Source organism: Mustela erminea, chromosome 17, assembly GCF_009829155.1.
Source record: "Mustela erminea isolate mMusErm1 chromosome 17, mMusErm1.Pri, whole genome shotgun sequence".
NCBI classification, from domain to species: Eukaryota; Metazoa; Chordata; class Mammalia; order Carnivora; family Mustelidae; genus Mustela; species Mustela erminea.
The window spans coordinates 66,980,425-67,003,473 of NC_045630.1; the positions used below are offsets into that span (position 1 = coordinate 66,980,425).

The following is a 23,049-nucleotide window of genomic DNA, read 5'->3' on the forward strand; positions in this document are numbered from 1 at the left end:
ATTAAAACTTTTTTAACAGGCAGGCTTCGGTGTGGGTCAGAAGACACCAGAGCCCGTTCAGTGAGACTGAGACCGTGAAGGAAGAGTGAGTCACCAACCCCAACTTCCTCTCCGCTCACATAGCAACCGGGGCAGGAGGAGATCGTGGGGGATTTTTCGTGGGTAAACAAGAGTGACTAACAGGCTCATATCGCAGCAACAACTGCTTTGATATTTCGCAGGGCTAGAAGCTTCTAGAAGAGTTGAGGGCTCAGTAAAGACTGTTGTCTACAGTGTTTTTTTCTGTATCTGACAACGGATACCGTTTGGAGAGTTGTCATCCTGAGACGTCGGATAAGAGGAGCCGTCAGCACCCGGTGCGGTGGTGACCTACCGTCTGACTTCCAAGGAGGAAGGGGCCGGGAAACGAAAAGGGGTCCCAGAGACCAGGGCACGTGAAGGGAGAAGAAAACTGATTGAGTTAATGGGAACCAAGTTTGCGAAGGAGGAGTGTGCCGTCTGGGTTTGGAAACCTTTGAATGTGCAGGAGTGAGCCAGGCGAAATCAGGGGCGTCTGGCTGGTGCCCAGAATATCGTTGGCGTGTTGTCAGGACTCTTGATGACAGACTTAGGTTCTGCGTCCGTGGGCGCACTGGGTGCTCTTAATGATGAAGTTCTAGAACCTAGGTGAGGTTCGGTGGGCTGAGGTCCGGAGCCGATGACCAAGAAAGAATTCTTGAGACATCTTTGGTGCAAGATGGTGGTTTATTAAAGCTCGGGGAAGGACCCGTGGGGGGGAAGAGCTGCTGCCCTGGATAGTGAGAGATGGCAGGTTCTGTACCTTGTGGTTGGGGGAAGGTGAGGGGAAGGGAGGCTTCAATGGAGCTTTCATATGCTAAAGAGGCCCTACAAGGTGCAGGGATACCGGCCTCCAGCTTGATGGTTATTGTCTTTTGGCAGGCCATTAACATCCAGATCCTTGGGAGATTCCTGGTGGGCTGTCACAATCCTGCTATCAAGCGTCTTTGTTAGTGAGATTTAGGTTTAGAAGAGATTTAACTGTATTTACATTCCCTTCTACTTCAGCCTCCTTCAGTTTTGTTTATGGTGGGGAGGATGACATTAGGGCTTGAGGAACTGAGTTATTTGCCTCTGGAAATTGTGCTATTGATAAGGTAACTTCTTTGTAGATTTCTAGGACATTTGTAAGCCAAGGGAGACTCAGGTCTGGCAGGACTGTGCTCTCAGCAAGTTAACTCTTTGTTTTTCTTTTAGGGCAGTCAGGGGTGCCTGAGGTATGTCACATGTATTACCGAGGGGAGGGCAGCAGGTGGGGAGGGGGTGCCAGGTGCCAGCCTTTGCTTTGTCTTCAGCCGGCCTCCTGCTCCCTCATCATTAACGTGAGGAGTGGAGGGATGCTGGGGAGGTCAGAGGGCCCCAAACCAGAGGCCAGGAGTCGGAGGACAGGAATATCCATAATTCAGGATGTTTTCTTTTCCCTGTACTAGAAACTAACTTCCGTGGGGGTGATGCCCTCCATTGTTTCTCCAGTGAAAACACACAGGCTACTGGCCCAAAGGGAAGGCAGAACAAGACTCCTACATCCTTATGATGTAGGTTTACAATCTTCGTAAGCTCTGGAAGCCGCAGCCAGCAAAGGATTCTTGAGACATCTTTGGAACAAAAAGGTGATTTTTATTAAAGCACAGGGACCGGACCCCTGGGCAGAAAGAGCCCTGCCCTGGGGTTGTGAGGAATGGTGGATTATATACTAGGGAGTTGGGGGAGGTAAGGAAAAAGGGAGGCGTCCAAAAGGACTTTGAAATGTTCAAGACCCTCAGGATACTTGAGGCCTGGCTGTTGGCAAGCTAAAGCAGTTTTCCCGTCTAGCAAAGCAATCACGTGGGGATGGTTGGGAGTTTCCCAGTGGAAGCCTTCTATCCTCTCCCGTCTCTAGTCCTTTACAGGTCAGGAAGAAATTTAACTTTGTTTACATTTCCTTCTGCCTCAGTTTCCCACATCACTCGTGGAAGGGAGGGTGATGTTAGGGCTCTAGGAAATCGAGTTAAGGGTCTCTGAAACTTAGCCTATTGATGTGTAAATCAGTAAGACATCAGGAAGACGGAGGGAGCCTCCTGTCTTGCTAGACTGTGATCTCCATTAGTTAATCAGTTTCCCCCCTTCCCTGAGCTTTAGGGCAGCTGGGAGTGTCTGAGGAATGGCACACATGTCCAAGGGTGGGGACATGTCACACATGTCCAAGGGTGGGGCTGGGTGGTCGCGGGGTGTAGCTAGTGCTCTGTCCTCCGCTTGCTCTCTGCTCCCTCATCACATCGGTGCACTTAGAAGGATAAAAGTCAAACCAAAGAGTGAAAAACAGATGCACCTTTGCCCTGACTCCTAGTCAGTGGTCCAGCAGTTGGTGACTTGGGTCATTCTAGAAATACACGTTGACATGTCAGGCCCTCAACCCAGTGAAAGATCAGTGTTCCCGAATTTGCAAGGCTTCCTTGTTGTAATGATACCAGCCCACTGGGAGATGGAAGAACTCTTAATATTGGGGGCGGGAATGTCTGGGAAATGTGCGTGACCGCCTGTCATCTCAAGTCCTCTTCCCAAGTGCTGACCGAGAGGACCCCTTAAAATCCTCAGGCGAGAGTCACCACCAGGTTGATGCCCTTTGTCTGTGTTGCCGACAGAGAGGTCTCCTATGCGGAGGAGCTAGAGCAGGGAGAGGGTATCCGCACCGAGAAATAACAGGCAGGTCCTTAAATTCCGTCTTAGACCTCGGGCTCCAGATGAAGGTCTAGCGAGCTGGAGTTTCAGAGAAGAAAACCGGAGGGCGGGTGGCGGGCATCGGGCCGAGCACCGTCCAATCGCAACTCCCCACCTCTGGTACTTCAGGGCCCGAACAAAACCTCTTCCTGAGCCAACCAAGCTATTTACATGTTTACCAAGTTATCCGGCACAGGAATTAGTATCTCGTAAGAACCAACACTTGGCTGTATTAATTTTCGTTGTGTTTTGTGTCTATTTTACTGTTTGTTTGCTGGTTTACTCCTTTGTTTTGTCTGTTTACCTGTTTCACAATATACAAAATCAGATTTGTGCATCGACTTCTGTTTCTAGCTTTGTTACTTCTATATACTACTTATCATTTGCTTTGCTCCTTTTTCCCCCTAATGTTGGAAAACGTCAATTTCTATCGATTAGTACTCTCTTCTTTTAAATTAAAACATTTGAAAAGTAATGTTTTTTTCTCTTAGCACTACTTTTGCCTGGCTCCCTAGGTCTTAAGGGATGTGGTTTTATCATCCCCAATCATCTTTGGCATTAAGTAATGGCTCATTATGAAATGTGCTACATGATCTCAAGCAAGTTGAAAATGTTCTAGATATTGTAATATTGATTTCTAATTTAGTCTTGTTGCGGTCATGAAATATGCTCTAAGATTTCAGAGGTGAGTTTTGCTGAGACTCACTTTAAGTCCCTGCCTATGTCTTACTTTGGTGAGCAGAAAGGTGTTTTTCTTCTTGTTCTATCAGTTACTGTGTCAGAGTTTTTAAGTATCCATGATTGTTGATTTATCTTATACTGTATTAATGCTATTAAGTTTTGCTTTCTAATTGGAAGCTTTAATTAGATGCATTTTGTGAGTGGCTATAAATTTCTGATAAATTGGCCAAGGTAATTCTCAAGCTTCTCTTTTTGTCCTGTCTCTAACCTGCTTTCTCTGACTCATGTCAGAGCTTGGCTTAGCCTTAGTTAAAGTGGATTTGTGTAACTCCCACGCTGTTTTCCTGTTCCTGCTTATTTGTCATGACTCAAACTCAGACTCATGTCAGGGATTGGTCTGGCTTTTCTTGGGGTGTGTTTCATAACAGCCCCTGCTCTGGCGCTTGGGCCTTCTTCCCGGGATTCAGGCTCTCGGGTGTCAAGCTGGATGACAAGAGTTTCGGTCTCCACTTCAGCTGTCTTGTGCCTCGACTGCTTTTCAGCTTTATTGACATGTCACAGACACATAACGCTGTGTACCTTTAAGGCATGTGTGTTGATTTGATACACTTACATGTTGCAAAAGGATTGATCTGAGCCTTAGCTAATACCTCCTTCATATCACTTAATTGCCATCCTCGCTTGTGCTGAGAATATTCGAGGTTTGCTCTCTCAAATATGTGATCTGCGTTGTTGACTGCAATCATGATGCTGTGTATCACACCCCCAGAACCCGCTCAGTTTATACCTGCCAGTTTGAGATTTTGACCAATATCTCCTCATTTCTCTGCACCTACCCAGCTCCTGGTAAGCTACACTCTACTCTTTCAGTGAGTTCAGCTTTCTTTTTTTTTTTTTTTTTTTGGATTTTACATAGAAGTGAGATCATCCAGTATTTGTCTTCCTTTGTCTGAATTATTTCGCTTAGCTTAATGCTTTCTAAATCCATCCATCCATGTGGTCACAGATAGCAAGATTTCCTTCTTCATGGCTGACTAATATTCTACTGTGCATAGACATCGCATTTTCTTTATCCATACACCACTGATGGACATGTACGTTGTTTCCATATTTTACCTATTGTGAATAATGCTCCAATAAACATGGAGGTGACGTATATCTCTTTGATATCCTGTAGTCCCCTTTGGATATATACCCAGAAGTCGGATTGCTGGGTCATATAGTAGTTCCATTTTCAGTTTTTTGAGGAACCTCTATCCTGTTTCTGACCATGGCTACACCAGTTTGCATTTCCACTGACAGTGCACGAAGGTTCCCTTTTCTACAACTTTGCCAGCATGATTATCTCTCGTATCTTTGATAATGGCCATTCTAACAGGCATGAGGGGACAGCTCATTGTAGTTTTGGTTTGCATTCCCTGATGACTGATGTTGAGCATTTTCTCATGTACCTGTTGGTTATTAATATGTCTCCCTTGGAAAAATGTCTATTTAGTTCAACTGCCCATCTTTGAATGGGCAGATCTGGGGATGGAACTCAGTGTTTCTCGGCAGCTGGAGATGGGGAAGCATCTTCAAAATATTGGCCTCTCTGTATAAAACAGCGATCGTGCTTCTTCCAGAGAAACCAGTGACACAGATGCTCCCCTTCAGAGAGCATAAGTGCAGAAAGGAGTTATTTTTTGCGGGGGGAGGAAACTGAATAAAACTTTCTCCAGGGCCCAGGATTCACTGATCTTCAGATAGGCTGTGGTGTACACAGTGTACCGGGAACAGAAGAGACAGGTGACTTGGAGCCCATCAAAATGAGAAACTTGAGTGCATCAAACTACGAGAGCAACAGAGTGAAAAGGAAACCTTTTCCTTTGGAAAGACAGAAACTGTTTGTGAATTGTGTATCTGCCTGTGAGGAATTAATGCAGAAACACCACTACTAATCAGTGAAACACAGATTGTAAGGACCTATTTTATATTTTTATTTTAGCCAGAGGCTTCCACTGAGGTTAAACAATAACTTTGTTGTTTAACCCTTAGACTGTTCCTGCTCCCCTTCCCCCAGGGGACTTAAAAACAAGTCCTGGAAACCAGCTCCAGGTGTGGAGGCCAAGAAAAACAAGGCTGTACCCACCTGGGGTCTGGCCCTGACATAAGCACAGCCATCTTGGCAAAGCAAAGCTGGCACCTTGCACTGTAAGACTGGGTTAGCATCAGAATGGCCACCCTGAGAGCCGGGAAGCCATTTTACTGAGCTTCCCTAACCAGCCCACAGGGTGCCCATAACTTGAGATAAGAGAAAGTAGCTAAAACCTAAGAAACAAGTTAATCATATACCACCACAGGGACCAAATGTTGAAGAAAAACAAATAGTTCACTTGCAGAGGTCACAATCCTGCTAGATAGGAGTCTCCCTTGGTTTGCAAATGTCCTGGTGATTTACAACAAAAAGGGCCATCTCTTGAATGGTCCAATTTCTAGAGACAGATGGCTCAGTTCCGCAAGGCCTAAGGTTGCCCTCCCCACCATAAAACTGAAGGAGGCTGAGGCAGAAAGAAATGTAAATAAAGTTAAATTTCTTCTAAACCTAAATCTCACTTAACCACCAGGATGGCGCCAGGGTGACGCTGGGGTGGCAAAAGGTTAAACAAAGTTAAACTGTCAAAGTGGGGCACAAGATATGTATGTAGCTATGAAGAAGTGCCTTGAAAATGCTATATAAACCCTTGGCTTGGAGTGCTCGGGGTCCTTGTTGAAACCTGCTGCGCTGGGCGGATACTTGGACCCCAGCGAGCTGGAAATAAACCTCGCTGTGTGACTTGCATTGTCGAGAGTGTTCTCTGTCTAACTGAGGGTGGTCAACTCCATACCCTAACAAGATGACTGACCTGGTTTAAAAATGGGCAAAGAATTTGAATAGACTTTTTTTCAAAAACGCTATACAAATGGACAATGATCATAGGAGAAAATGGGCCCTAATACTTGATACTCATTGAGTAGTCCTTATGGAAATGAAAGTAAACACAGTGAGCTACCACAGCAGGCCCGCCAGGACCGCTGCTCCCAAACAGAAAACAGCAAGAACCATCAGGATTCAGACAAGTCACAACCCTTGTGCACTGTGGCTGGACATGTAAAACAAGGCAGCCATTATGCAGAGAATATGAAGCCTCATAGAAATTAGAAATAGAATCATTGCAATCCAGGAATTCCAATGCTAGGCTCAGAGCCACAAAGAAGTGAGAGCAGAATCCGAAAGGAACAGCGACAGACCTTGGATATCACAGCAGCCTTCGCAGGAACCCAGACATTGGAGCAACGGAAGTGTCCGTGAACGGGTGAGTGGGTTAATAAAGCGCGGTGTGTAATGCAATGGAATATCAATAATTCCACCTTAAAAAGGAAGGAAATTCTCATTACGGTCAGTGCATTCCCCATCCCACCCCCAACCTCCCCCATTCCCTTCCCACCTCCCCTCTGACAACCACCACTTTGCTCTTTATATCTAAGAGTCTCCTTTTTCTTGTACATCTGAAACTGCTGTACCACTGTATACTATGATACTTGAATGAAAATAAATAAATACATAAATGTGATCATTTATAGGAGAAAGGAAAAAAAAAAAAAGAAAGAAGGGAAATTCTGGCACCTGATCAACCTGGATAAACTTTGAGGACATTATGCTCAGTGAAGTATGACAGTCACAAAAAGACAAATACTGTATGATTGCGGTTGTATGAGGTACGAAGAGCATTCCCATTCACAGAGACAGAAAGCAGTGTTTCTGGTGTTTGCTGGGAGCTGCGGGAGGGAGACTGGGGACCTTGCTGCTTGTCAGGGACAGAGTTTCCGTTTTGCAAGGTGCAAAGTGGTCTGGAAGTGGTCACACAACCCTGTCAATGCCCTCCACACTACTGAGCAGTAGACTCAACAGTGGTGAAGATGGTGAATTTTATGTGAGATGCGTTTTTCCACAATGAAAATTAATCTCGGATTAATTTGCAATTAATTTGCAATTAATTAATTGCAAGTGGGCAGTGCAAAGACCCACACGGACAACCCTTTGGCAACAGCTATTCAATAGAACCGAGTAAGTCTAAGAAGCGCTTGGGGCCCGGAGGGAAGTAAGTGAACATGGGCCTGCACCGGCAGTCTTGCAAAAATACACCCCAGGCAGAACCACAGAGAAGAAAACAGAAAGTCTATCACATAGTAACAGGAGGTTAGGAGCCAGAGGCTATGAGAGTTTGCTTAAGGCATTTGTCTTTAGGAGAAGAGACATAAAAAATTGTTAAAAGAAACTTGGTAAGAAGGGAGAAAAAGAAAGCAAACTGAAATGAACAGAGATGGGAGAATCAAATTAAAACATATTCACAGAATAGGTGCATAAACAGACCAAATTCCCCAGCTCAGAGACAAGTGTTTTCAATTTGGATTAAAAATACATCCACCTATATGTCCTCGACCAAATCCACATAAAGCGTTAAGTTGCTTAACAAAAACTTAGAAAAAGTTATATTATTCAAAGCTTAACTTGAAGAAAGCCAGTTTAGTAGTGTAGCTTATAATAAAGTTTTAGGGAAAAAAAATGTCAGTACGGATGGAATTCACTACATATTGATGAAATATTCAATCCCCAAGAAAACAAAAGTTTAATTATGTATTTATATAATAATAAAAATGTATATAATTTGTTATCATTTTACTCAATACGGAACCATACAGTAAATTTTTCTTTATTTTCACATGTGCACACGTAGTATATATACTTGCACAGATGGGCAAGCTCTCTGTAAAATACACCGCTGAAATCGAGAGAATGACAATGAGAAATGGACACACTCCCCCTCAGAAGGGGTGGTTTCACCGTCTCTCCACTGCTCAAAGAACAAGGTGAAAAGGCTTAGATTCGATCAACACAAGTCACAAGCTTAAGAACCTTTATCTGAATTTACAGGATGTGGAATCCCAGGCTGGTAAACTCTTCGCAAGCACACATGGAATAGTAACAAAATGTTCACCACGTGCCAGGCCACACAAAGTCAACATGTATCCCCAAGCTAGGTCATGTATTTAAAACTCTTCCTTACCCCTTGGCACCAGTGCAAGTTGTCTGTGACGCAGTAAAGTAGGAACCATCCAAAAAGGGTTGAGAATGCCTCTGTCCCTTGTTGTAGAATGAGACTCAAAACAAAATTAAACAGACTCGAGAAAAAGTAAAGAAGCTACATTTTGGTGCAACTGTGTTTGTGGAAGTGAGAGGTTGTCTCCTGAGGGGCACTCTAAAATTGGGCTAGCCCCTTAGTATTAATGCACACAATACGGCATTGAATCATGATTCCTGGATATTAGCTCATGATGATTTTCCCACGCTACTGTCTTGTCTTTTAGCCAGGCCCAACAGCAGTCACCAGATTTCCTTCTCAACCCCCAGGGGACAAAAACAAAGCTTTCCTCTAAATGCCCACTTATGCCAGCAGATGTGTGACAATTAATGTTACATTTCCAAGAGTCCAAACGCATTTCCCGTTGGTTAGGCCCCAGGGTCGCAGAATGAAAGATGTCTGTTTGCCATCTAGAGAGGGGAAGGACTAGAATCAGTTTTGACTTTTCCAAACACGGCTGATACATCCCTTTTCCTCTCAGACAATCCCATAATTCATTCTCCACGGTGATGGTGTAGTTGCCCACTGGGTACCCTGGGGCTTTCCTAGAGAGATTCGCAATGGTCTCACCTCCCCGGCTACGTCCTCCACTCGGATCCTCGGATATGCAGGCATCACCGTCTTGTCTGAATGGGAAAACAAAACAAAACAAAACAGAAAAGCTCTGCCAAGGCTACTTTATGAGGTTACAATCTCATGAAGGGCAGAGCAGATGACGTTTTCTGAAACATAACAAGGAAAAATATCAGTGGTTAGAGTCCCTCAAAGAGGTGGTCATTGACATCCATCTCACACTGTGCTAACATTAAGGGGGAAAGAGTTATGTATTTAGGGAGCAATTTTGAGGCCCCACCTCTCAAACTTGTAGGTTTCTATTCAGCAGCCCGAGAGACTGGTTTCCTGTCTGTAAATAGTAATCTTGCACAAGAGAAACGAAAGTTAAGTAATCCCTCTTTGCTTTTTTTGACTTAAAAGTATCAGTGGCTGGGGCACCTGGGTGGCTCAGGGGGTTAAGGCCTCTGCCTTTGGCTTGGGTCATGGTCCCAGGGTCCTGGGATCGAGCCCCACGTTGGGCTCTTTGCTCAGCAGGGAGCCTGCTTCCTCCTCTCTCTCTGCCTGCCTCTCTGCCTGCTTGTGATCTCTGTCAAATAAATAAATAACATCTTAAAAAAATATATCAGTGGCTGAAGTGAGTTTGAACATTAGAATTTTCTTTTACGGCTCACTTACATGTCGGTCATTAGAAACCTATAGGCCCTTGAATGAGGCTCAGCATATCACATGGGAACGGTGTGCCCCCTAGCTACGTTCCCCTAGGCTCCTGTCCACGGACCAGCTGTGGCAGGAGAGCTTGGTAAAAGCTTCTCTTTTTGCTAGTGCCCAACGGGATCTTCTAGAATCGGGGTGGGCCTTCTGGGACACTGTTTTGGTTTAAACAGTTCCTAAGCGTTCACCCAGTTTTTAATAATTGGCAAACCTGAAGCTTCACAGAGATAGAAGTTCATTATAAATATACGTCCTGACTCAAATTTATGAAAGGGGCTGGACACTACTGCCTTTGGACTAGGCTGCATTACCCCAGTGATTAAAATCATGGTATGCGTGCTTTCTGCCCTAGCCAGTACAAATGGGTGATGGGCTTATTAGTAAAGCCTCAGAAAGTCTGGAAGAGCACAGAGCTTTTGGAAGGTTAGGGGGCCCGACAGACCCTTTGCTCTGCAGTGCTTTCCACAGTGGGTACACTCTGGAGTTCCATACCCCTGAGATGTCAAGTAAATGACAGCAATCAGCCGACGGTATTGTGGTAACCCACCACCTGGTCTGCTAGAAGGACGAGCCTTTCCCAAAGCTAATGCAGGAGAATGTTTTGAGGTCATCTACAAAAACGAAGGAAGCCCACTTGTCTTAATCCAAACCCACATCACACAGACATTTGGACCATTATTCAACGCTGCAAAGAAACAAGCTTCAAGCCATGAAGAGACATGGAGGTCCCTTAACTGCACATTATTAAGTAAGAGAAGCCAATGTGAAAAGTCCCCAAATGGAGTAATTCCAACTATGCGGCATTCTGGAAAAGGCGAACGGGTGGCCACAGGAACAAGTGTGGTTGTCAGGGAGTAGGGGAGAAAGCGGTGGAAATCAGGGCTCCGAGGGCAGGGAAACTAGACAGGGTGACACCAAAAAGGACACATGCCATCACACCTTTGTCCAAACCCATGGAACGTGCAGCCCCCAGACCGAAGCCCCACGCGGCTGCGGACGTTGGGTGGTAACGGTGCATCAGTCAGTATGGGCTCATCCGTGGTTGTGAATGGACCCTTTGGTACTGCATGTTGAGGGCAGGGGGAGCAGGGCACGTGTGGGGGCAGCAGGGAGAGGGGAGCTCTGTAATTTTTGCTCAGTTTTGTTGTGAATCTAAAAAGGCCATAAAAAATAAAGTCTATTTAAAAAATGAAAAAGGGTGTGTTACGGTGCTTAAAGGCAGCGGAAGCAGTTTCTGCACCAGAACACACAGGAGGACTGAAGCTGGTAGAAAGCCCCGTGGGCAAGAGGATGAGTGACCCCATGTTGGGGGGGTTTCAGCAGCCGGGGCACTTCTAAAAGGGAAGAAGACAGGGACTTTCATTAACTAAACGTCTCTCCTGTACCAGGCATTGGGCAGGTTCCTTTCCCGGGTCCCTCGGTTCCTCCCGGTAACTCGTGAAGGCTGGTTCGGCTCAGCTGAGAACTCCCTCCCTTCTAGATGGGATCTCTGGTGTGCTTTGCCCCTTGTCAGAAGGAGTTCAGATCCTTGAAGGGAACGGTCTGGCTCAGCGTCCTAAGTGACCACTTCTAATTAGTGCGGACGTGGTCACAGGGCTTCTGAAGGGACATGGGGACTCCACAGACCTACAGCTTGATCGGGGTTATGCCCTTTCTTGAGCCTTTCCATGGACTGGGGTCATCGCTCTGGTTCTGTTTGGAATTAGGGGCGTCCCTGTAACGGATCACAACAGCCATCCGCAAAGGTAGATTTTATTCTTGAACCACTCACTCCGTGCCAGCAGGAATTAGCTCAATTCTTGCAGTCACCTGAGAAGTCGATACGATTCGCATTCTCAGTTCTGAAAACAGGGCAGGAAGGGCTTAGCTAAACTGCACTACGTCCCCTAACTGCCGATTTGTGGAAGGGGAATTCAGATGCCAGGTTTTCTGACTGATGCGCCAACTCGCCGCTGACAGCCCTGGCGGCCAGGAGACACAGCGCCCTGTACGTGTGGATAGACAGACGCAGACAAACAGGGATGTGCGGACAGGCAGGTGATCAGAACCCACTTTATTATTTTTTTCTAGAAGGAAATGATCTTTTTTTTTTTTTTTCTTAAAAAGGAAATGAGAGTTTAAAAAAATAATCTGAAAGAACAAACAATGTGGCAGCACCTTCTCTTGTTGGAACTCAGATGGTGTATGCCCCTCTTTGTGGGGGCTGGGCACACCGTGGTCTGTCGAGCTGTTCCTGTTCCCTCACTTCCTTCAGTCTCAAGAATTTTTTTTTTTTTTAAGGCATAAGTTAGTCTACTACTCTAGATCCTTGATGCTGTTTTCCTGAGTACCAGAATGAAAAACGCATTATTTATCATAGTTCAAAAAATTAGAGTTCAAAGAAATCATGGAACTCACAAAATCCAATTTCTGTATTTCAGTACTACAAAAATAGGGGTCAGGGAAAGTGTTAGACTGACTCTGAGTCTGTTAGTTGGTGGCAGAGCCTAGATTCATACTCAGGCCTATTGGCCCCCAGCCCTGCACACCCACAGCGCCTCCCGTGAGCACAGGGAACAGATAGTGGCTCCGAGGACACTGGGACCCTGCTGTCTCCTGACGGGGCCTGGGGAAGGGACTCTAAGAAGTTCGGTGTACTACAGCTGCTTCCTTGGCATCCTGGTCTGCGTTCCCATGTTCCCAATTAGTACAAAATGAGGGAGGCAAGCAGAGGAGACAGGGGCTCCCCGAAGTGCCTGCTCCCCAACTCAGGCAGGGGGAGGTCTCTGCAGACCTCATGCTGATAATTACCAAAGTTGAGACTGTGCCTCATTAAGCAGGCAGAGCCCCTGGGAGCAGTACCCTTGCCTCACCCTCTCGCTTGCCCAGCTTAATTAAGCAGCTTGTTTGCCTTCTCATTAGCAAACTTGTTAGTGCCTTTCTCTGTCCCCTGAGCTGCTCAGAAGAAAAGTTTTGCGGGAGGGATTCCTTGGCTGCATGGGTCTGGCCGTCCTGCTTCCTTACGAGAAATCTAGGTTATCCAGGTCCTTCAGACAGGCTCTGTGTGGCATGAAGGTTCAGTGTTAGGTCCAAGGTGCCTTTGTTTGACCCATGTGGAGTGGAAGCAAAGCCTGATCTGGTTAAGGATATGACAGTTCAGTCCTACTGTCTGAGATCCACTGGGGACCAGGGTACCAGCTAAGGCTTGTTTTGGACATGCTGTTCAGAGACTGGCAGCACCATCTCTGCTAGGTGTGAGCTGGGAGTCTCTCCATGCACCCAGGCTCTGTGTTACACACAACAGAAACAGAAGACTCGGTGTATCAGAGGTCTCGGACCCTGCCCTGCCCCCCCATCCTCGCCGTCCGAGGGATTTTTAACTAAGTTAGATCATCACTCCATCCTTGGACGTTTTCTAGGCTGCCCACCCCCACCCAGAAGGACACTCTCAGCTCTGTACTGTCCACCACACATTCCCCCGTCTCAGGAGTGCCTCTGCACCAAGCAAGGCAGGACAGGACACGCGCTGACTCCCCACGTAGCAAGCAGAGGTCCAGGGCTCTGGGACTTTACCCAGAAGGGACACTGACTACGCAAGTGAGGGGGGGTTTGTAGCCCTTGTGAAGGAAAGTCACGTGAAATGACACTCAAAGTTGCCAGATCTTTCAGCCCCTTCAGACCAGCCATCAGTAATTTTATTCAATACCCTTATGGCTACCACCAACACATTAGTAGGGTCAGCAGAAATATGATTTGAGAGTACACTGAAGTGGTATATACACTTACACTAGGGAAACTGAGGCTCAGAATGTTCCAAGACTAGTCTAGGAAAAGGATGGATCTGGTACTCATGCCCAGGTCGGGGGGGGGAGCAGATTTGAGGTGAAGGACCGATACAGGTAGGAAGGAGGTGGGTTCCCCGATGAGGGACAGCCCAGAATGGAGGGACAGCCCAGAATGGACGGACAGGAAAGCACACAAGCAGGGGGTCACTTGGAGACACAATTAAAGGCAATAGATTCAGAAAATACTGGAGCTCTGAGTTACTGCGGTTCCACCTGCCCTGACCTGTGGCTCCGGATCGGCTGAAAAAACTCATCCTTGGTCTCTTAATGCACCCAGGTTCCATGCCAGGCATGGCAGAAATGAAAGAGTCACTACTGTGTCAGGGTCTCAGACCTGCCTGCCTCCCATCCTTGCCGGCCCCCTGCCAGTAGGAGTTTTTAATCCAGTTAGACTATCATCCAGCCCTTGGTTCCTGGACCCCAATGCCTGAGGCATCTGGATTTGTTCTGATGGGGACGCTGCATTGTCTCACCGTTCAGGACGCACCCTGGCCAGAGTCCCCCACAGGTGGGCAGGCACCAGGCCCGGGGATGCTCGTTCCTTCTTCGTGTCCGTTCAGCAATTGTAGCCTCGCCTAGCAAGAAGCAGACCCTCTTGGAGAGTCAGCCAGGACACCCAGGAAATCATCTGGTCCCATGTTTTCAAACAAACAAACAGTATTAGAACCATAATATATGAAGCAGATATGCACAAAGTAGAAAACAAACTCAGGAGAAAGTAGAAGTGGGGACCGGAAGGCCCGGCCACTCCTGACCCCCCGCTCTTCTCTCCGACCCCTCACTCGTTTCCCCTCCTCTGAGGTCATAGAGTCCTGTCTTCTCGCTCTTCAGACCAGTGAACTGCGGGCCCAGGAGGTGACCCGCCTTCCTGAGGATGCATGTCTTGTTGGTGACAAAGACAGGACTGCGGCACGGCAGAGACAGGTCTCGGTCCTCATAAAATTGTTTTTAATTGTTTTTCTGTAAAAATTTAAAAAATTAACAAAGAGTCCTAGAGCTGGAGAGACATGGACCCAACCCCAGGTCCTGGTCCACTCCAGCAGGTTTGACCTTGGTGACACCCGTGGCCTCGTCAGCGTAAGGCTGCTCATTCCCTCCTGCCCAGGGAGCTTTGATTCTGTGATTGTGATACTTCCTAGAGAAAGCAGGGCCTGAGATCTGCATGTCCAGGACAGAGGCGGGGAGGTACTGGTCTGAACCCCAGTTTGCCACCTCTATGCCCGTAAAACACATAACCCCTCGCAAACACCCGTTCTCTCATGTTATACGTCTGTATAATGATCTCCACACAGTTCTACAAGGATTAAAGGAAACAACACATACAAGGGGCCTAACCCTGAGCTCTCCCAACAGTGCACAGGTGTTCCATAAATAACAAAGCACCTTACTATCCCCGAGGCAGGGCAATGGGGTGGTTCCAGAAGGGCCTTTGAAGCCCGGATTCCTGATTCAATCAATCATGATCTCTACCAGTTTCTTGTTCCATGACCTTGCACGAGACACTCAATCCCATCTGGAAAATGAAAATTCCACCACAGTGGAATCTTACTTAAGTAAACCTTGTGAGGGCTCCATTATTTTATACCTGGAAAGCATATAGACTAATAAACCCTACATGCGAGATGGTCATTATTATTTCAGATTGGCCACATAGGTTTCTGCTGTGGGAATTCCTCTCCCCGAGTGAGCCCCGTTTTGCATGAACCTCTCATGGCCATCACGTGTGGGTCAGTGAATTGGTAAGACTCCAAATCAAGCATCTTCTGTGGGTCTAGGTTTCCAAAATCGCCCTGGAGCCTCCTGTGGGTTCCTCCCTACCCTAACAAAATTAACCTTTTGCTCTAATGCATGGCTCTGGGGTCCTTATCTTTGCCTGCACTGTGCGCTCTCAGAATCTCTTACTGAGGGGAGCTCGCGGGTCAGGGCACTCCTCGGTGGCAGGCCAAAAACACCCCCGGTGAATGTTCGTGTCCTACTTTAGTACTGCACGGTGAGCCGCAGAGATTGTCCCGCCGTGGGGACAGACGTGCTGACCTAACAACTCGGGCAAGTCCACATCCACCCGACTCGTCATATGCAGCCTATGTGTCTGTCCATTGACAGTAAATGAAAAAGGAATGAATGAGTGATTAGACTTCCTGAAGACCTAGTGAGGAGGACGGGGAGGAGGTCCCCTTCCCAACCCCACCAGCAATCATTCCTCCCTTGGACCTCAGTGCAGTGTGCTGGATTCACCCTCCCACGTAATTCATGGGCTTTTCAAGGTCTTTCCATTCTGGTCGTCCCTAGAGCAGGGCTTCCTGCCAGATGCAGACACGAGGGGAGAGGCTGACTCCTCTCCCTGCACCTCTCCCTTTGAGCGGGAAGCGAGAGCCCCGGGAAATCAGGCCCCTGGGCCATGTGCATGGGTCAGCAGGCAGCCTTTCTGTGCACCTCATTGCATCTTACAAATACTGCTTTTTTCCTTCCGCTATGAGGCGGAAAGAAGTCAGAAGCCACACATCCATGCGACTCATTGGGGGGATAGAAGAGAGGATGTGCAGTGAGCCTGAGGATTGCGAGATTTTCCTCCAAATGGATCAAGCTTTTCTGTCCTCCTATGAGCAATTCACCAGAATGTTTCCCCGCAGCCCCGCCGGCAAAGGGTGTGTTTCAGCTTCTGAATCTTTGTCAATCTGAAGGTGAGGAAAGCACCTCAATGTATTTAAATTTGTATGAATCTTACTATGAGTCAGGTTGAATATCTCTTCATACATTGAAGTGCCCCTGTTGTTTTATAAATGCCTATTCTGGGGTGTGTCTTACTCATTCCAAATTAAGCATCTTGGGGAAAGAGATTGTATTTTATACATCTCATACTTTTCTTAATAGTGTGGAAAATAAAAAAAAACACTTAATAAAAACATTTAATTCATGAAGAACAGAATCACTGTGGTTTTCCCTCTCCTCATACCATTTAAGCTACTTTTATAACACCTTTTTTTAACCTTTGGATCCCTTTTTTTCCCCCATGAAGAACAATATTATATATAAATATGTCCATAATACAGGATATTTAGTTGAATAAAAATGAAAACTCTCTTATACAATTGTTTTTAAACAATTACTCATCTCTTATTTCGGACTGCTTCCCATACATAGGTTTTTTTTCCTCTTCAAATATTAACAGTCATATTGTAAAATGTTGACACTTTGGAAATCTTACTTTCTTCACTTAACACCCTGGCCCAGTCCTCAGTGGCTACATTGTTCCCTTTTGCTACACTGTAAATGCTTGATGGAGGCATCAGGAGGTACCTCCTGGTCTTGCTCTGCTGCTAATACAGAACAAATGTTAGGTGAGCACAGCCGGCTCGGGGAGGATGACCTGGAGAAAACAAGTGTCTTCCTTAGCCAAGGAAAGCGTACACTTGGAACACTCCAACTTTCATATCTTTCTTCTTGCTACTTTTAACTTAATCACTGCCAAATCTTTAGCACAAATCATTGCATAGATCTGGGTTTGTGTATACGCTTCTTATAAACGCACGTGCGTGTCTCATGGATTGCTTTCTGAAGGCAAATGCAGTCAATATAATATACTCCATTGCCCAGCCAGTAGCTTTAGAATCAGGCACTACAGAGCATGGGGAAGTCCGTCTGAGAATCTCACAGATCCATAAATGAGGCTGCAAATTCAGGGTGTTGGTGTTTGGGACTGTGGGGGATACAGCAACATTGCCAAACGTCCATCCCGGAGGAAGGGCAGGTGTTCCGGTGACAGGGAGCATAGGGTCAGGGCTAGAAATGACTGAATGAGAACCTCTAACTGCCCAACCATCTGAGAAATATTTACTCTGGTAGAGATTCATCTGATCTCGAGGTTACATTGTTTTCTAAAGTAAATTTGTCAAAACCAAGTAAACTACTGTAGCTCTCGCAGGAAGATTTTCTCGGTTGACCCGAAGACATACGATGGTTGGTTCTAAGTCTATGTAGTCTATGTGCAAATCTCTCATGGTTATTGTCTTGAGGGCCCATTCAGTTTTGCTACGATCTTATCCCGTGTCTCTGATTCCTAAATGTTAAACCACACTTGCATCTACAAGTGAGAATCTGTTATTCTCCAATGGGTTAATGATTTCTGTCTGTTATTTATATGGACTTTATATCCACCCAGGGCATATACATGTATGGTATCCCGTTGAGGTCAGGGTTCAGATGCTGACTGCAGGACGTTTATGAAGGTGATACTGACGGCCATAGCCTGAGAGGGATGACCGGAAGCTGGATCAGGAGCGCATAGGTGTCCCGCCTAGTAGTAATGGTGGTGGTGGGCTAAGGGGGGTGACAGGGGTGGTGGAGGTGGTGGTGGTGGTCTGGGCCAGCACTTGGCACATGATGATGAGTGCATCGGTGAATGGGAGATAGCGGACGTGGACAGCCATTGCTGGTGGTCATCATGGTCGTCACGGACAGGAAGGGAGCCAAAGAGGATTGTTGGGGCTATTGACCTTTCTCAAACCATGGCAAGACTAATTGAGGACAAACTGAAGTCTTCCTGGGTCATCCAGCTCTTGTCTTTGGTGGCAGTAAAGCTGATCAAGAAGTCTTACAAGGCAATATTTAGAAAGATGACACTCACTTCTCATACCGTCCACATGTGCACAGGATTATGTGAGGCGGGCTGTCTCTCCTCAGAGGAAGCTACAGGGAACTCGCACAGACTTATAGTGGCCCACCGAGGCAACGTCCCTGAGACTGGATTCTGAGCCCTACATCCAAGGGAGCAGAGTTGAGAAAAATTGCTTGAGAAACGGAAAAGATCTGCCTCATCTCCCTGCACCCAACTTCCTGCCTCAGAGGAACCCCGGGGGAGATCCAGTCACACCCAGCAACCCCGGGGAGCACACAGCAAGGAGCCCAGGGAGACTCGTGTGTCTGGGTACATGAGCTATAAGTAGGGGAGAGTCTTGGGGAAGAAAGGATGCTGAGGAGGAGGCTGTGAGTGTTAATGTCATCCGAGCAGACAGGTAATGGCAGGGGTGGGGCAGCAGAGGTGAACGTCCGGAAGCGGAGGACGAAGGGAGGGCGCTGACCTTTCCCAGGAGAGACCATTAGGGTGTCGGGGGTGGGAGAAGTCTGGGACCTTAGTGTAGGTCACATATCTCAACCCTCACCCCAAAAACCTTTTTCGGTGACTTTAGGGAACCATACAGTTTCTGTGTTGTAAGAGTCTTAGAAAACATCTGCTCAAACTTTTTTTCTTTTTAATTTTATTTTAGAGAAGAAGTGGAGCATATGTGAGAAGTTGCTCAGCTCTGTGTGCGTCGCCGTCAGTGACAGAGCACGCACCAAAGCCGAATCCCCGATTCAGAGACGCCTCTTCTTTTCATAACACAAGACTTGTTGCTTGCGACTTTTGACCTCACGGTTTTCCTCCATGAGAATTCCTGTTGCATTTCTCCTGCGGAGATCATCTTTCAAAAGACACAGCGTGTCTGCTGAAGGAGCCACCTCCGGGCACCATGGACCCGAGATGTCAGGGCCTGTTCCCGGAGCCTCCGCAGCTCTGTCCTACCGCACCTCTCCCTCTAGAGCTTGTGGGCACAGTCCATAAGCACCAGCGGGGCTTCCGGAATCTCTGACAGTCACATTTGACTCCTTTCTTTCCCACACCCCAGTTCTGCTGGTCTTTTCTCATTGGAAAGTGTAGGAAGGATACAGGTAGGAATTTTCCCGTGTGTCCTATTTCCTGATGGTGGAATGGATACAAAATCCAGGTGCCTGGCTCTCTAGAACCCAATCTTATAAATTAGGAAAGGATCGGGCTGGGACTGGGGGCCTTGGCTTCTAGTTCCTAGGAGTCATGGACCCGCTGAACCGCACCTGGACCCCGAGTTTCCTTCTTGCTGGTTTCGCGGCCCCCAGGACGCTGCGGCCCCTGGCGTTCCTGGGCACCCTCTGCATCTACGTCCTCACGCTGGCCGGGAACTTGTTCATCATCGTGCTGGTGCGGGCAGATGCGGCGCTGTCCACACCCATGTACTTCTTCCTCAGCGTCCTCTCCTTCCTGGAGCTCTGGTACGTCAGCACCACGGCGCCCACGCTGCTGCACACGTGGCTCCACGGGCGCTCACCCATCCCGGCCGCCGCGTGTTTCATCCAGCTGTACGTCTTCCACTCCCTGGGCATGACCGAGTGCTACCTGCTGGGGGTCATGGCACTGGACCGCTACCTGGCCATCTGCCGCCCGCTGCACTACCACGCCCTCATGAGCAGAAAGGTGCGGTTGTGGCTGGCGGGGGGCTCGTGGGGGGCCGGCTTCTCCGCGGCACTGGTGCCGGCCGGCCTCACGGCCAGTCTGCCCTTCTGCTGGAAAGAGGTGGCCCACTACTTTTGTGACCTGGCCCCGCTGATGCGGCTGGCGTGTGTGGACACAGGCTGGCACGCTCGAGTCCACGGAGCAGTGATTGGTGTGGCCACTGGCTGCAACTTTGTGCTCATTTTAGGACTCTATGGGGGTATCCTGAGGGCTGTGCTGAAGCTGCCGTCGGCGGCCAGCCGGGCCAAGGCCTTCTCCACCTGCTCCTCCCACATGACCGTGGTGGCCCTCTTTTATGCCTCTGCTTTCACGGTGTATGTGGGGCCGCCTGAGAGCCGCTCCAAGGGCACTGACTCGCATATAGCCCTGGTGTATGCCCTTCTCACCCCTTTCCTCAACCCCATCATCTACACACTCCGCAACAAGGAGGTGAAGGAGGCTGTCAGAAGGGTCACCCAGAGGATCAGGGCTCTGTTGGAGGGACCCTGAGGATCTCTATTGTCACAGCCCCGCTGCCTGGCCACAGCGGGAAGCAGCTGATCACTTAGTCATCTGGTCAGAGTGACAGTCAACACTGGGGAACAAATCCATCTGTCTATTTGTTAAACATGCAGCCAATGGCCAACTCAGGAGGACGTAGTCCGGGATGATCAGACGTGGAAGATGTTGAGGGAAAGGAGATGTGTCTGATTCCATTCCAGTCTCCCGGGGGGAAAACGCCACGAAAGAGAAGGGGGGGAAAAACAGGGTCTCAATGTAAATGGTTTTGCTGAACCCCTGACCTGGGGAGAGAGCACAGCCCGGGGCGGGGAGACAATCTGAAGCTAAGGGGGAGCGTGTCCCAGAGGAAGGGATTCACGGCGGAAAGCAGCGGCCCGAAGCTCTGACCCCGATGTGAGGCGGTGAGCACGGGCAGAGCGGGCGGCCCGTGGGCGAGGCTGGGAGCCTGAGGCGAGGGCTTGCTGTCCCCTGGGGCACGAGCGCGGTGGGGACGGTGAGGGTGTTGTTTGCCTTCTCACCGAGCATCGTGTTTCTAAACAGAAAGAGAAACCAAGCAGCAAAGAGCCTTGCCTGTCTGGTACGCTAGGCACACACGTGCCAAGTAGAAAACCGGTCGAAATAGAAAGTCGGTTCCATTCTGCGCCCTCTTCCCAGCCCTGCCCTCCCACCCCCACCCACGTCTTCTGCTGAGCCAAGTTGGAGAACTAACACTCGGGCTCAGCTTCGGGACTTTGCTGATGCGTGAATTGTTGGTCCAGTGGCAAATGGTGTCAGAGGCCTGGGGAGAGAGACGGCCCCAGTGGAGACCAGGCACTGAATGGGTCTTGAAAACCCACTCTCCTTTTCAGTTTCATACAAATTACTGCTGAAAAAGTCAAGCCAGTGACTTTTTGTTACGGCTGCCCTCGGCTGGAGAACAGTGACAGCTGCTTTCAGATGTTTTCTTTCCTCTTTGTGAGATCCCCCTGAAGAAGGAAGAATCACCCCAACATTTATGTGAGGAAGATAGAAACATTCCTGGAGCGGCTGTGAGGAGTCATAGACCCTGCCCAGGTCTGCGGGTCTGAGAGTTGATGGGTCCCCTCTGGTGGGCACGACCTTGACGAGACTGGTGGCCTCTTCCTCTCTGACCAATGAGAGCCACAGCATCGGCTGCTCACATGCCCTCCTGCCCAGGGAGCTTTGATCCTGTGATTGTGACACTTCCTAGAGACAGGAGGGCCTGAGATTCACATATCCAGAGGGGGGTGGGGGGGTGTTGGCCCAAACCCCAGTTTTGCTGGCTTTTTGACTAAGATCCTAAAATTAAAAAAAAAAAAAAATTAAAAAAAAAAATACTGCTCTTGGACTTCTTTTGTTTTCTTTAAAAAAAGAAAAGAAATCCTATAACAAAGAGTTCCAGGGCACCTGAGTGGCTCAGTGGGTTAAAGCCTCTGCCTTCGGCTCAGGTCATGATCCCAGGGTCCTGGGATCGAACCCCACATCAGGCTCTCTGCTCAGCGGGGAGCCTGCTTCCTCCTCTCTCTCTGCCTGCCTCTCTGCCTAACTTGTGATCTCTGTCTGTCAAATAAATAAATAAAATCTTTAAAACAAAACAAAACAAAGAGTTCCTTTACGACCCGTCTGCCTGGGCTTGAACATTAATTTTACCATTTGCTTCCTGTGACCTTCGACGATGCACTTAACTTCCCTGTGCCTCCGTCTCCTGATCTGTAATACGAGGACAGTCATAGAACTCTGAGCACTGTATAAACATTGTCACCACTTCAGAGATCTCCCAATCCATTCTGCAGTGGAAATTTCTTCTTGTGAAAATGCTTCGTTTCCCATGTAGCTCCCATTTTTATTTTGTGTGAAGCCAGTAGAACAGGTCACATTCCAAAGGAAGCATCTTCTTTTGATCCGTGTCCAGCGCCCACCGGGCACAACCTGAGGAGTCGCCCTGCCTGCGTGAAGTCCACGTGGCCTCCCACATGCAAGGGGCAGCACCCCGCTCTGCGGACGGGCTCTGCTCTTTCCTCTCTCCTCACCCGGACAGCCGTGTGCGGGGTGGTGGCAGGTGCAATGGAAACAACTTTGTTCTCTGTGGGGGCAGCACCAAGGAATGGCGCGGGGCTGCGTGTCCTTGCCATGGCTCGAGTCATACTAAGTCAAAGCCCCGTGGATCCCGTCTCTGTGGGTTAAGTGTGTGGTGCACCTCGGGACTCACCATCGCATTTTGGAGACACAAGTTGTTAACGAACAACTCAATGCAGCCCCGTTGGTTTCTAGTACTTGGTATTCCAGCGGACTTACGAACAAAGACACGAGCAATGAATGAACTCTTGAGACTCAGAGGCGTGTCACAGAGATCGGCGCCTGCTTCTAACCCCAGGAGACAGGATCTTACGTAGGTCTCGTCACTGCTCCAAATCCCCCTCACCTTCACTGTACAACCTTTCCCTCTCCCGCTCTCCTAAACTAGAGAGTTTAGGTCTCCCTCCGTGTAGTTTCCCAACGGATACAAATGACTGGGGTGCTGAGGGGCTGCCTCCCACCCAGACACCTGCCCAGCAGAAGC

At 48.2% G+C, this 23,049-nt stretch overlaps 1 protein-coding gene and 2 long non-coding RNA genes across 5 annotated transcripts; 2 read left to right on the forward strand and 1 right to left on the reverse strand.

Annotated features, from left to right (window-relative positions):
• Window position 1: 1 nt before the first annotated feature.
• On the forward strand, window positions 2–8,648 carry LOC116575744. Of its 3 annotated transcripts, none has more exons than XR_004279929.1 (5): window positions 2–666; window positions 1,488–1,667; window positions 7,036–7,170; window positions 8,190–8,322; window positions 8,387–8,648. It is a non-coding gene; the product is annotated as an uncharacterized LOC116575744 (long non-coding RNA). The 3 variants fall into 3 exon arrangements; XR_004279931.1 differs by having other exon boundaries at window positions 2–528; XR_004279930.1 differs by lacking the exons at window positions 2–666; window positions 1,488–1,667 and adding an exon at window positions 6,200–6,767.
• LOC116575745 lies at window positions 8,150–9,504 on the reverse strand. Its single transcript, XR_004279932.1, has 2 exons — window positions 9,165–9,504; window positions 8,150–9,004 (listed from the first exon to the last, which is right to left on the reverse strand). It is a non-coding gene; the product is annotated as an uncharacterized LOC116575745 (long non-coding RNA).
• An 8,301-nt stretch (window positions 9,505–17,805) lies between these two features.
• Window positions 17,806–21,793, forward strand: LOC116576439 (olfactory receptor 10C1-like). The gene is made up of 2 exons (XM_032318642.1): window positions 17,806–17,969; window positions 18,949–21,793. Exon 2 carries the CDS (start codon window positions 19,533–19,535, stop codon window positions 20,475–20,477), a length of 945 nt encoding a protein of 314 aa, XP_032174533.1. The 5' UTR covers window positions 17,806–17,969; window positions 18,949–19,532; the 3' UTR covers window positions 20,478–21,793.
• Window positions 21,794–23,049: the final 1,256 nt, after the last annotated feature.

Bases quoted from the DNA above. Each gene is read 5' to 3' on its own strand.
- LOC116576439 (XM_032318642.1), top strand. From the start codon at position 19,533: ATGGACCCGCTGAACCGCACCTGGACCCCGAGTTTCCTTCTTGCTGGT.